The sequence below is a fragment of the Thermothelomyces heterothallicus genome (genome assembly GCF_042370625.1).
Source record: "Thermothelomyces heterothallicus CBS 202.75 unplaced genomic scaffold P884_scaffold_19, whole genome shotgun sequence".
NCBI classification, from domain to species: Eukaryota; Fungi; Ascomycota; class Sordariomycetes; order Sordariales; family Chaetomiaceae; genus Thermothelomyces; species Thermothelomyces heterothallicus.
The window spans coordinates 228,260-241,721 of record NW_027192580.1 but is presented as its reverse complement, the minus strand read 5'-3'; the positions used below and the strand labels follow the sequence as shown (position 1 = coordinate 241,721).

Below are 13,462 nucleotides of genomic sequence, written 5' to 3'. Positions count from 1 at the left end.
GCTGTCAGGCTTTCTAGGGGGGCGGTGTGAGCAGGTGGATTGGAATTTCCGAGGTGAACAAAGGCGTTTGCCCTCGGATTGGATCGCACACAACTGCGGTCAACGTCAGCTCGTGGCTGCGCGGCAGCGACGACTGGAGCCAGCAAAGGCCTCCTAGGTGCTTCGAATCTCGGCGCACGCACGCTTGATTCGTTCACTGAAGTACTTATGTGAGTCTCGCTCTCCCGGCACCCTTTACCTTTCTAACCTCTGGCATGGTACCGGCAACGGACAGGATTGAATCAGATCGAATTGACTCGGAGAGGACCGAACTGATTGGGATTGTGCTGCATGCTTGGCTCCGACTAGCCCAGCCCACACGGCGATTGACGAACCAAAATAAAACTTCCTCGGAGAGTCGCCCCGAGCACCAGCCATGGCGTCATGTAAGGGCTTCCGGCATGACAAGTGGATGGCGGCCCGGTGCTAAACAAAAAAAAACAGACAATGCCTACCGCAACAGGATGCAAGCGTTTAGGGAAGCTGGCAACAGTGGGCGCTGGAACCCGTTTGCCCATAACCGCAGCAAAAGCCTGACACTCCCACACACTTATGATGAGACCGGCGGTGACCTCGAAGGCCAGCGACTTGGGCCCGCCGCTAGCGCACCAGAGCCACCAAGCCCAAGCCCAAGCTCAGCCGGCAACGAGAGCAAGGAGACGGCAGCCCATCGCCCGCAGACCGGAGAGTCGAGCGCAGGGCTCCGCCCATCGGAGCAAGACGCCCAGGAGTCGTCGGCCACCGTGACCCGGGCCATCCTCCGCCAGAGGACGTCCGCCAGAGATCAGTCGTCAGATGCCACGGCCGTGCCCGCCCCGGAGACGGAGAAGCCGAATAAGAAGAAGAAGAAGAAGAAGAAGGAAAGGACCTTTTTCAAGCACCTCACCCCCAAGGAGCCCTTCACCGTCAGGAACCAGATCCAACGAACCCTGTTCGGCGGCTGGATCAACATCCTGCTGCTTGCCGCACCGGCAGGTATTGCCATCAACTACATCCCCTCCGTCAGCCGGGTCGCCGTCTTTGTTGTCAATTTCATCGCCATTGTGCCCCTGGCTTCCCTGCTCGGCTTCGCCACCGAGGAGATCGCGCTGCGGACCGGCGAGACGATAGGCGGCCTGCTGAACGCCACATTTGGGTACGTTTTTCTGCCGCCCCCCGAAAACTCGCGAGATGGTCTCCGTGACTGACCCTTGCAACCAGTAACGCGGTCGAGCTGATCGTTGCCATCATCGCCTTGGTCCACGACGAGGTCGTCATCGTCCAGACCTCTCTGATCGGCAGCATCCTCTCCAACCTGCTCCTGGTCCTGGGCATGTGCTTCTTCTTCGGCGGCCTCCGCCGCGAGGAACAGTACTTCAACACCACCGTCGCCCAGACCGCCGCCAGCCTTCTGGCCCTGGCCGTCGCCGGCGTCATCGTGCCCACCGTCTTCGACATTTCCAGCAAGACCCCCGCGTCTGATGTCGCCAAGCTCTCCCGCGGCACCTCCGTCATCCTCCTGGTCGTCTACGGCGCCTACCTGTTTTTCCAACTACACACCCACTCCGCCGTCTTCGCCCAGGAGTCGCAAAAGGTCGAGGCCAAACCGTTCAAGAACCCCATGCGCAGCCAGGCGCTCAAGGACGGCGCCGTCGCCCAGGGCTTTGTCGCCCCCGCCGGCGTCGCCGGCGGCTACGGTCTGCCGACCAGCCACACCGACAACGAGAAGATGCGCGACATCCTCACCAACCCGCCGCGCAAGAGTCTCCAAGAAGGCGAAGAGGAGGAAGACGAAGCCGAGGAGGAACCTCAGCTCCACTTTGCCGTCGCCGTCGCCCTCCTTACCATCTCGACCGTCGTCATCGCCTTCTGCGCCGAGTTCATGGTCGACGGCATCAGCGCCGTCACCGCCGGCGGCACCGTCTCGGCCGAGTTCGTCGGCCTCATCCTCTTGCCCCTCGTCGGGAACGCCGCCGAGCACGCCACCGCCGTCACCGTCGCCATCAAGGACAAGATGGACCTTGCCATCGGCGTCGCCGTCGGCTCCAGCATGCAGGTCGCCCTCTTCGTCATCCCCCTGCTCGTCATCATCGGATGGGGCATGGGCATGGACGCGATGGCGCTCAGCTTCGACCCCTTCCAGGTCGCCGTCCTGTTCGTGGCCGTGCTGTTGGTCAACTATCTCATTGCCGACGGCAAGAGCCATTGGCTCGAGGGCTTGCTGCTGATATGTCTGTATTGCATCATTGCCGTCTGCTCCTGGTGTAAGTAGAATCTTTTTTTTTTGAACACATCTTTCTCTCACCGTCTGAGCAAATGTCTCGGGGGATGTGCTGACATTACCGCCCAGGGTATCCCACTGAACACGGTTCCGAGGGGAGTAAGAGCATCTTGACCTTATCGTAAATGCGGCCGGAGCTGGACACCCCGAGACTTGAGTTGGTTTGGTGGAGTTGCGTGTACGTACATGTAAGAAATGCGTTGTTAAAGATTGGTCTATAAAATTTCCAGTACATATCATGCTTTTCTCTTCTTCTCCTTCTTCTATATTTTCCCTCTTCTGTTTTTCTCCCGATATGGGCAATCGATACCAGATCTTTGAAGAACTGGATAGAGAGAAATGGAGCACGAGCTCATCTTGACATGGACTGTACTTGCTTTGTGTCGTTGCGACATCTGTTGTCATCCAAGTGCCTTCTCGCAAATTAATACCGAATGGCGGGATCGTTTCTTTTTCTTTCGACATTCCTTCCCCTGCTGTGTTTGCTACCACCTGTCCTCCGATTACGTACAGAGAGCTAGCTGCCTTCATACTCGTTCTTCTTGGACCGTTGCTCACCTATACATCCATTCGATACGCATGCCTTGCCACGCTTCAGAGACAGCCGAGATTCGGTCTACACCAGAAGAAAGGTAGCTGACCGGAGAGAATCAAGCTTATCCAATCACTCATTTCTATCATTAAAAAGTCACAAGTACTCAAGACATAAGGACAGAGGGAGTAGTCTATTACGTCATTAAAGGAGCTCTCTCTCTCTCTCTCTCTCTCTCTCTCTCTCTCCTTTTTTTTTGTGGCTATTCCCGAGCTCCCTTACTTTCTATCCCTATGCTTCCATCACCACACCCAGACTATGCAGTTGGTAACCACGATGCAACGCGATGCAATATCCCAAAGACCAAACTTAGGATGCTGAGAGGCAGGGAGAATACAAAATATCAGAGGAGAGAAGAAAAAGAAAAGAAAAAAAAGGACTAGAAATCTGAGCTGCTCCCCAAGATCCTCCTATACGCATCGTCCACCTCGCCCGCCAGCTCCAGCAGCGCCACGATGACAATCTGGTGTGTCAGGTTCGGCAGCCGGTCGCGGTTCAGGCCGATCCACTCGAGCGGCGGCGTCGCCTCGCCCATGTCACGCAGCTGCGGCGTCTCGATTATGGGCGGCTCCAGCGCGACGTACTCGTACTTGGACTGCGGCACCTTGACCTCGGCTGTGATCTTATTGCTGCCGGTGGTGGTGGTGGTGGTGGTGGTGGCTGCCCGTTCCCCCTGCTGCTGCTGCGGCTGCTTTTGTTCTTGCCCTTCTTCCGGGCTGGCTGTTGTTGCTGTTGTTGTTGTTGCTGCTGCTGCTGCTGTCGTGGCCGAGGAGGCGGCACCACCGGACTCGGCGGGCAACACCCCCGTCAACCTGATGGCCGAGACGTTGGGCAGCTCCCTGCCCCACGCCTGTGCCAGCGTCTTGGAGTGGTTGGCCCACATCCCGCGGATGTAGCTGATGCGGCTGTAGTTCCAGCCGACCTCGACCTTGCCCTCGAACGCGCTCTTGAAGATGTAGGCGATGCGCTTCGAGTCGGGCCGCTGCCACGTTTGCATGACGGCCTCGACCTTGGGCACCTTGAGGATCGTGCCGCCTCGGGAGCCCGTCGCGCTCTGCACCACGTCCTCGACCGACAGCTCGTTGGCCGTCCTGGGCACGCTGCTTCCCGCTCTGACCCCTGCGAGCCCTATGCGCAGCTGGCCGAGGGTGAGGCCGAGGATGCTGTGGATGTGGCCGTCGTCTTGGACCGACGCGGCGAAGCGGGCTTGCGCGTTGAGCGCCTCCATCTTGAAGACTTGATGGTCTGAGAAGGTGCTCGGGAAGACGCCGAGGTTGACGGCCTTGAGAGTGACGACGACGTCCGTGTCGAGCGAGATGGGGGACTTGAGCATCCCGTCGTCGCTCGTGGATTTGGGGATGCTGAGGCGCTGCATCACGCCCGGGGGAGGGGACACCGACTTTCGCTGCATGTACCTTTCGATCTCTTTGAGCGAGATTTCGAAATTCGCCTTGCGCTCCTGCACCAGCCGCTGGAAGGCTTGGTACAGAGCGATACCTTGGGCGGCCGAGGTAGTCGTGGCAAATACATGGACGGCCTCGCCGTCAAGGTTGGCCACCAGCCGGTCACCGCTCCCGTCTCGGCTCCGGCGGACATTGTACATGAGGAACTCGAGCGACGTGACGTCTGCGATGAGGAAAGCCTGGTAGTCAAACGCGGCTTTCACTCTGAACTGGCTGAATCCAACCGACGCTTGGATCAACGGGGTCTCGTTGAGTGCCTGCTGCCGCTCCGGCCACTCAATCGCCGTGCGCAGCTTGAAGTTTTCGAGCGCGGTGAACCCGCTCATCCTGCCGGTGCTCTCGATGCCGATCATGCTAAATCCCAGACAGAGGTTCTGCTCCCAGTCTGACGTCTTCTTGGAAGAGACCCAGAAGTCGTTGATGGAAAAGGTCGACTTCCCCAACGCCTGACCGAGGTCGACCACGATCTTGAGCGCCGAGATCGAGATGCTGGCGGTCCAGGGGAAGGCGGCAGTCGCGGCGACCTGCTGGTAGCGCTGCACCAGGTGCCCCTGCGATGTTTCCGTGACAAGCTTCGCCACCGGTCCAGCAGACGGATCTGCAACCTTGCGCGGCAGCCAGATCTCGCGGAAGAGCAGAAAATCCTGGAGCTGCTTCGCGTTGACCGAGACCTCCATAGGGCTGACCTTGAGGATCGCCGACACACCGCTGGTGCCGCCGAGGTGCTTGCTGTTCATGAAGGAGAGGACGATCGAGTCCACGTTGAAGCTGCCGGTCGATTCCCTGGAATATACGTGCTGCACCGATGCCTGCAGCTTCGTAAACGTGCCCGAGATGGTAAAGAAGTTTCCTTGTTCCATCGAGCGGACCGTGTTGGCAGTGAAGTAGACGCTCTCGAAACCGGCCGTGGCCGCCACCCTCGCGATAGGCTGGCAGCTCAGCGAGAACTCCTGCTTGCAGATGCGCAAGCCCAGGTTGAGCTTCATTCGGCCGAGGACGGCCGCGGGGTCGGCAGTGAGGATGCGGTCCTCCTCGGGCAACTTGACTTTGGCGGCAGCATCTCGCGCCTGCGCAATCGGTTTGCTCGTGCCGCCGCGGCTGCTCACCACCTTCTTGATGCTGTTGCTGATGTCCACGACCAGTGGCACCACTGACGGATCCAGGATGTTGCTGGAGGCATCGACCTTGACTTCGGCGTGGAGTGACGGGTCATCCTTGCCGTTGTCCGTAAACTCCAGCTTCCACGCCAAGCCGGGCGATCTCAACGTTGTGCTGCTCACTGCTTCGTCCGGCCCCAGCTTCCCCTGCTTCCCAGAACCGCTCGGCCGAGCCGACTTGGTGACCGAGATCAAATCGGCAGGGTCCTTCTTGCCTGTCAGACGTACCACGGCTCCCGCAAAGTCTGCATCAATCAGCAGAGATTCCAGCCTCTTTCCGCCGAGAATGTTCTTCCGCGGCCCCTTTTGCGGCTGCTTCGCCGCTACCTGTTCCGAGCTCGCCGCGGCCGGGTTCCAGTTTTGAGACGCCCGTTGGATATTCTTGAACGACAAGCTGATCGAATCCTTCAAGTGTGCCGCGGGGATGATGAACCCCGAAGTCACCCGGACGTCAAGCGGTTTCCCAATTGCCTGGAACGCTAAGCGACGGGCGTCAGCCGTAGACACATAGGCGACGTTGAAGATGACTTCCGGCAAGAGCGCAGAGTTTGGAGAGCGGGAATTCCTGTCACGAGACGGCCGGCTCAGCATCTGAACCAGCAGGTCCTGAATAATCAGTCTCGCCGAGTTCTTGCTCCGGGTGCTGAGCTCGATCTTCTGGAGGGAGAGGACGAGGTCCTCCTTGCCCCCGGACGCCTCCTCGTCCGCCCTGTTGACCAGCCAGGCCAGTTGGAAGTCGCAAATTTCAAAACTGTACGTGATAGAAGAAAGGACGGTGTCGATAAAATCGGTCCCCTCTGTTGCTGCATCTTCGTCACTGATAGTGATGCGTGGCTTTGACTGTCTAAGTTTTCGCAGATACCCGAGCTCACGAGATGTGTCCAGGTCCTTGATCTTATCGCCCATGTAGCCCAGGACATCGACGACGGTTGAGATGGTGTCGGGAGACAGGTTGACTTCGAACGCGTCGCTCCTGACGTGGAAGAACCTCTTATCCTTGCCGTCCTCACCGGGCCGAGACGAAACCGAGATCAGAGCGCTAAAACCGACACTACCGCACGATTTCATGGCTTCGGCGCTGCCTTTCTTGATCTCCGAGGCAATACGGCGCAAGCTCACGCTGAATTCTGGGTAAGTCAAAACCGGCCCATCTTGTTCCAGCCGGTTTGAGAGTCCAAGATGCACGCTGCCGAACGCAAACGAGATGTGGGCCAAGGGCTCAGCCTCAGACTTAAGCGGGCTGTGTCCGAATACCTCGAGGCCGGCGAGTGAGAGGTTGACGGCATAGGCTAGTGGTATTGGTTGATTCTCCGTGGGCGCGGCCACTGTCCGTGCCGCTTCTCCGCTAACCTCACTCAGGTGTTCCTGGATGACTTTAACTTGCTGCTGCAGCTCGTCGACAAAGTTGGAGATTTCGGGACGGTTCAGGGCTGACAATAAGCTGTATACGGCGGACGCGTCCAGTTGCACCAGTTCGACAGATGCGAACACGTTCACCGAGTGCTCTCCCGGTCCTATGTGGCTGCGGATTTGTCCATTTGTTGGCGGAATGTGGAGAACGGAGATGCTCCGAGAGGTGTTGTTGACCTTGACTTGCATATCATGGTAGTTTTCCTTGATATCAAAATCAAAGATGACCTCTTGACCAAAGTTCGCTGCCATTGCTGCCCTGGAGACTGTCCCGTGGACCGAGTACGTTAGGGAGGGCACGAGGGGGAGGCTGATGGTATACCTGTCCACAAACAGTGCCACGTTGACTCTGAACGCAGACAACCGATCCGCGAGTTTCCTTGGGGGTGAAGCAGGCTGGGGCGAAGAGGGGAGCTGATTCTTCAACTTGTACAGCTGCACGAATTCGTCGCGCACAAGCAGGTCACAGACCTCTGCCAAAGTGGCAGGGTCTTGTTTCACCACTAGACTTAGATATTGGTTACTAGCCGCCGCCTTGATGGTGTGACTGTCGGTTGTGGCGAGAGCCCGCAGTTCGTGTGACAAGAAGACACTGGGTTTGTCCATCACCAGTTTTCCCAACTTCTGACGATGGCTCCGGAGGCTTGAACTGACCGAGTCGCAGTTGAGAGCCAGGTTTGTGTTTAAGGTGTTATCAGCACGCCTTCCGATGAGTACGGACGCCCGAGCTCCGTTGCAGAAAGAGGAAGAGTATAGGTTGACAGCCTCTAGATGCAGCGAGCCATGGCCAAGGGACACGACACAATGTATCGAATCTTCGGGGATCTGCTTCGGCATGGTCGAAACTCCGGGCTGCCGTTTGTTAATCTGTGATTGACTAGGAGTTCGAGATCGCATGCTTTCGGCTAGCTTCAGCAGATTATCCGCAAGCTCGCACAGCTCCCAGTTCAGAGTTATGGAGGCATCCTCACACGAGACGTTAAGAGTTTTGGAAGACCCCTTGGAAGACCCGGCCGTGTCGCCCGTGCTGTCTTTCTGCTCCGTTGGGGGGGCCGGCTTACCCTGGAGTCTTGCCGTGATGTCCGCCAAGGTAATCTCGTTTTGCTTCGGTCCGGGATTGAGTGCGAGCTGAAACTGTCTGACCTTCGTGACCGCGAGAGTCGGTTTGTCTTGGGAAGGGGCTCTGGACTCGGCTGGTCGCCCAAATATCACGTCAAAAAGCATGCTCTCGCCGACATTGCTCAGGTCCCAACTCCTCCATCTTTCGAAAGCCGCAATAGCTTCTCGCCTCAGCTCGGCTGTCGATGCCGAACACGGAGCGAGAGCATTGAGTCTGATCTTCTCTTTCTCGACCGGTCCCAGGGTCGTCCACATCTGCCGGAGACGCATGGCCAGCTTCCATGAGTCAAATGTCCGCAAATGTTGACGCGCAGAGCGAAGAATGGCGGAAGGACGTATAAAGAACGAGGCATCCGGGGCTGCTTGCCCCTCGGCGATGAGATGATGGACTAGACTCTGTACCACCAGCTTCTCCCGAGACGATGCTCCAGAGAAGAGTTCGCCAAGATCTGACGCTAGGATGCCCGTGCGATGAACAAGCGATGCCAGATAGTCGATCTTCCCTGATGATGTGCTTCCATGGATGCCGCCAACTTCGGCATCGAGATATGTGACATCTTTGTTTCCCATCGAAACTAGGATGCTGTCAACTCGGACGAGGGCAGCGGCTTGGGAGCTGTCCGTTCCCCGGAGTCTCTCGGCTGCCGAGACCTCCAGCAAGTCCAGTCTCAAGTGAAACGAGTTCTGAGTTGTTCTTGTTTGTGGGTCAAAAGCATCCTCCCACGTGCCCTGGGACCGGGACATGAAGGAGAGATTGGCAAGGGAGACGTCGTACTGGTCCTGCTCGTCCGTCGCCTGGTTCAAGGAGTCTGCCTCTGGAGAGTTGACAAGTCGGAGGTTGAGGTGCGGGAATTTGACTAGAAAATCGTTGACACGCCCCTTCATTCTCTGATCCTTCTGCGCACCGAATACCCGCTTCATCGAGTCGATCTGCAGCGAGTCCAAGATGCAGTCCGGGTCGGTTTGCTGCAAGGACGAGAGCAAGCTTGCCACACATCGCAGGGACGTAGGGTTGCAAAACGCCTCCAGGCCCGTAGGCAATTCGAGCAGAACGCTTGAGTAAGCGCACTCCTCATCAAACAGATTCGGGTCTACATCATCGAGATCGAAGCTGACAGAGCCGTGGCCAGTTGACTCGTCATCGTCACCTTGTTCGATGCTCCGGACCATAGCTTCTCCGTGGCTTGGCTTGATATTCTCAAGCGGAAAGTAGGGTGCGAAGTATTGGCTTGAGAAAGCAACAGTATTATGAGTGGCATCATGCTGCTCGGTCTGGTCCCCGGGCATGCTGTAGAAGGCAGAGTGACGGGTAGATGGTGAGAGCTCTCGGCCATGCATCGGCGTGTTGTGTTTTCCGTTGAATTGGGCACTGGGAGGACGGTGTTGACTGAAATTTGCAGGAAACTGCTCTTTCCCGTTTGATTGTTCCGGTTTGAAGGGCTTCAGTATGCTTCCCGTTGCCGAACTAGCAAGAGACAAGAAGGAAGCTTTGCGGCGCAACATTTGTGACCGCCTAGAGCTTGTCCTTGAGTGCAGCGATGTCCCGTCGTCCTCGAGATCCTGCGGACGAATCGGCATGGGAACCGGGGGAACGCTTTGAGCAGGAGGGTCGACCGAGTCAAGAGTCGGCTCGTCTTCCGCAACGGCTGGAAGGATCAGAAAAGGAGTTCTGTGCGTCCGCTGGTCATGCTTGCGAACGAGCTCTTGCTGGGTCTTTCGTTCCCGAGAGAAGTCTGCTTTGCGCCCAATGATCGCCAGCCGCACGCTGGTCCTTATTAGGGCGTCGGTATCCACTACGTGTTGCGAGCGGGTCTTGTGCCTGGTGGCCAAATCTGCGTTAAGGCAAGACAGCTTGATGTCTGGGATGCTGATGTCGGCTCTTCTAGAGTAATGTGACCGAGCCCAGTCGTTGTAGTTGACATCGATTGTGCCTGTCGAGAAGAGAAACGCGGCGTCTTCAACATGCAGCCAGATGCGGACCGAGTCCACGAGGACTCGGAGGAAGGTAACGTCGTGAACAATGACTGAAGAGAGCGGTATCAGCGCATTTTCGTCGTCGTCAAACGTGAATGCAAAGGCCGTGCCTGCGCTGGCGAGGGTTGTGAGGAATTCTGTGGTACATTCGCCAGTGACTGCACCCAGCGACAGATCCCAGTTACACATGTATGTTGGTTCGGCAGGAGGGAGGCCGAAGAGGCGATGGCCATAAACATTGAGACCATCTATGAACATCTGTGTGCTCGACGTTGCGCTCATGGGAGTTTCCGCCCCGGACTCGGTATTGCCCAGCGAGAGATTCAGTGGAGCAATTACTAGGTCCATATCCATGTAGTAGTTGGTGAAGCGAAGATCCAGGCAGAGACTCGCTGTATCGATCTGGATGTGCCGCTCAGAGGAATAAAGATTAGCAGGTAGCAGGACTCTTGGATCGTCGGCTCTGATGCTAAGTATGACATCCAAGTCATTCGATTTCTTAGGCGGCGGCTTGTTGGCAAGCTCGGCATCCGGGTCGCTCTCCTTCAATCGGAGCATGTCCTGGTATTCTTCCAGTGTCTTGAAGTGCATATTATCCCCAAAATAGTTGTCCTTGACCATGAGAAAGTAACGGATGGTGAAGCCATGAAGGGTCGCCGTTGGCGACTGTCCACTGATGTTCAGGACCAGCGTGTCCGTGTTGGCGGGCGACGTGGTCGCGTGATAATGGTAAGCACCTTCAACAACCAAGTTTTCCAATCGCCCAACCTCCTTTGCCGCCAGAAACAACGCCTGTGTGTTCCAAGGAGGCAGGTGAAGGTCTATTACTGGAGCATCGGCACATATATTGAAAGGGATGGCATTCTCGCTGGGTCTGTAATAGTCGATTGGGATGCACGTCTCTGACTTCAGCAGTGGACTTGAAATGATCAGGTAAGTGTTATCCTCCGGGTCCGTCGGGTTGTTAATGATGTTTGCGTCGTTAAGGTTCAGGAAGACCCGAACGTCCTGAAGCTGGAGATTGAGGTAGTATTTGAAAGGCGTGAAGACCAAGTAGTCCGCTGGAGGCCCACTTGTCCAGTCGTCGACCATGTCAACCAGCAGGAAGACGTGGTCTCGTAGAATGTAGAGCTCCAGTTCATCGCTGTGGATATTGAAGCGCCATTGACGGAGAGCGTTCCAGCCCAGTGGCGTGGAGAGATCGCAAGAAATTCTCTGCCGTCGGGACCTCAAGAAGAGCTCATGGTTGATGCTGGTGGTGACCTCGGCACTTGGCAGGTCTACGTCGAGCGTGTTGGTGTAACCGGAAGCGCCAGCGGCCATGTCCATCGAGTAAGATACAGTCGCGTTCGCAGGGATCTTGAGGTCAAGCCAGCCATAGGGCCGTTGGTGCAGATCAGCGGGCTGGTCCGATTTCTTGGATCGACGAGTCTTGCGCGTGTCATGGCTCCGCGGCTTCGGCGGAGAGGGCTCCTTGCCCTTCCATTTCCAGTTCTTCGAAGCCTCCCTCACCGGAATGCGAATGGTGGTGGCATCTGTTACCTCGACGTAGAATTTGAATTGAGTAGGCACCCGGTACGCGCCTTGCGGTAGGGGCTGGGCTGGTACCGCATCCTTGCAGAGGCTCGGGACAAATATGCGCTGAAGGTCTGCTCGGTGTCTGTCGGCCCAGGGGCCGTAGTTGATGGAGCCTCCGTGTATGGACAGGCTGACGGCCCAAGCTGGGGGGTCGGCACCGTTGATAACGGCTCCTTGTCCCAAAGCCTTCTCTTGCCGCAGCCCGGGCACTGGCTCGACTTTACCGGGCACATCCCAGAAGATGGTTAGAGACGCCTCGGGACTGTCCAAGAGCGTTTGGACAGCAGCATACTCCGAGGAGGCCCATCGCGACTTCTGGTCCTCGGCGTCATCGTCAGAAAGATACCGCGACAGTCCTTGCCATTGGCCCGTCCCAGGTACGTGGCTGGCAGCAGTCCCAATGTCCCTACTGGAGGGCGCAAGAGACTCGGCAGATTTAATCCAAAACGGAACGATGGTTCTCAGGCTTTCAGTCAGCCGGCGTCTCTGCGAATGGAAAAAGGACCGTCTGGGGCGAGATAGCGACTCTCGGGCGGCTTCCTTGTCTCGGATTGCTCTCTCGGACTGCTCTTCCTTGAAATCCATGTTGTCCTTCATCTCAACTACCGGGTTCTTGAACTTGAACCGGAAGTACTGGCGGTAAGGATCGGGTGTCTCAGTCTCGGAGGCATCGATCTCGCCAGACAAGGAGGTTGTCTTAACGATCAAGATGGCTTTGGTGTTCTCGTTACCCATCACAAGTGCAGCTTTTTCGCAGGACACGAAAACCGGGAGGAGCTGGAGGAACAATGGAAGGTCGTCAGTAGTGTTTTCAGGCCCGCCGTTTCCATGCAGAGCATGTTCAGAGCTGGAATCGCCGGTGCCAGGGGCGAGATTCTCCGCAACGGCATTGATAACATTGTCGCCCGGCGCGACACCTGCCTTCGCTGTCTTCTGAGAGAAGCGACCGGGCGAAGAGCTCCTGGTTGGCGCATGCTGTCGACTTGACCGCCTCCGTCGCAGCTGGGCTTGGTGAGAGCCTGGTGTTGTTTCCCCCGCGCCCGCATCGACTCGCCCGGGATCTGTCTCACGGGATGCTTTTTCAGGGTCCGTAAGTGCGGAAAGAATTGAGTCGTACGCGGGGCTTCGGTTGTATATAAACCATTCCAGGCCCTTGAGGGACACTTTGACCCGACACGGAAGCTTAGCAGCGAGTTGCTTGGTGGCAGCATCGGTGTCCCCATCAACGCCTTTTCCATTTCCGATATTCACCTCCCGAACCCTGCGTAGCCAGTACGCCCAGGTGACGTGTCCATTCTGTACCAGAATCGTCTCGTTATTCCCGTGGTATCGGAGCCCCGTGAAGAATATTCGGCCCGCGAGCAAGGAGATCTGGAGAGCCTTGATGTCGATGTACACCCCGTACTGGTGCCATGTGTAGGTTCTGATTCCCCAGGAAACTAGAGACGCGAACACTCGGTTGAAGTACAGCAGGGAGAAGACTGATCTGCGGCTATTTAGTCGGAGCACAGCTGGGCAGCGGGGCATGGCGGATACTCACAACACGCCGCATGCGATCAAGACGCCGAGGAACGGCCTAGAGGAGTGGCACGTCAGGACCGAGGGTGTTGCCGAACAGACGGGAGGGAGTTCTCAGAAATCGTACGTACGGATGAAAGCCGACTCCGTCGCCGTCGGAAAAGACGCCGCTGCTCGACATGTCTGCTGCCGCCCCGAAGAGTGACACCACTGAGCTCCCCTCTGCTCAAGCTCCAACACTACCGAACCGTAAAGTGACTTGCGCCGCCCGCCATTCCCTCGGTTCGGAAAGGAAGAACTACGGACAAAAAAACCGTCGGAAGAGTTTACCGCATCACAGATGACGGTGCCC

At 57.1% G+C, this 13,462-nt stretch overlaps 2 protein-coding genes across 2 annotated transcripts; one reads left to right on the top strand and one right to left on the bottom strand.

Moving 5' to 3' along the window:
• Positions 1 to 415: 415 nt before the first annotated feature.
• Positions 416 to 2,424, top strand: P884DRAFT_301373 (Sodium/calcium exchanger protein-domain-containing protein; the record flags this gene model as incomplete). The annotated part of the gene is made up of 4 exons (XM_069444848.1): positions 416 to 425; positions 484 to 1,174; positions 1,240 to 2,282; positions 2,369 to 2,424. 4 exons carry the CDS (start codon positions 416 to 418, stop codon positions 2,422 to 2,424), a joined length of 1,800 nt encoding a protein of 599 aa, XP_069295794.1.
• An 846-nt stretch (positions 2,425 to 3,270) lies between these two features.
• On the bottom strand, positions 3,271 to 13,291 carry P884DRAFT_205389 (uncharacterized protein; the record flags this gene model as incomplete). Its single annotated transcript, XM_069438646.1, has 3 exons — positions 3,271 to 13,078; positions 13,133 to 13,168; positions 13,242 to 13,291. 3 exons carry the CDS (start codon positions 13,289 to 13,291, stop codon positions 3,271 to 3,273), a joined length of 9,894 nt encoding a protein of 3,297 aa, XP_069295793.1.
• Positions 13,292 to 13,462: the final 171 nt, after the last annotated feature.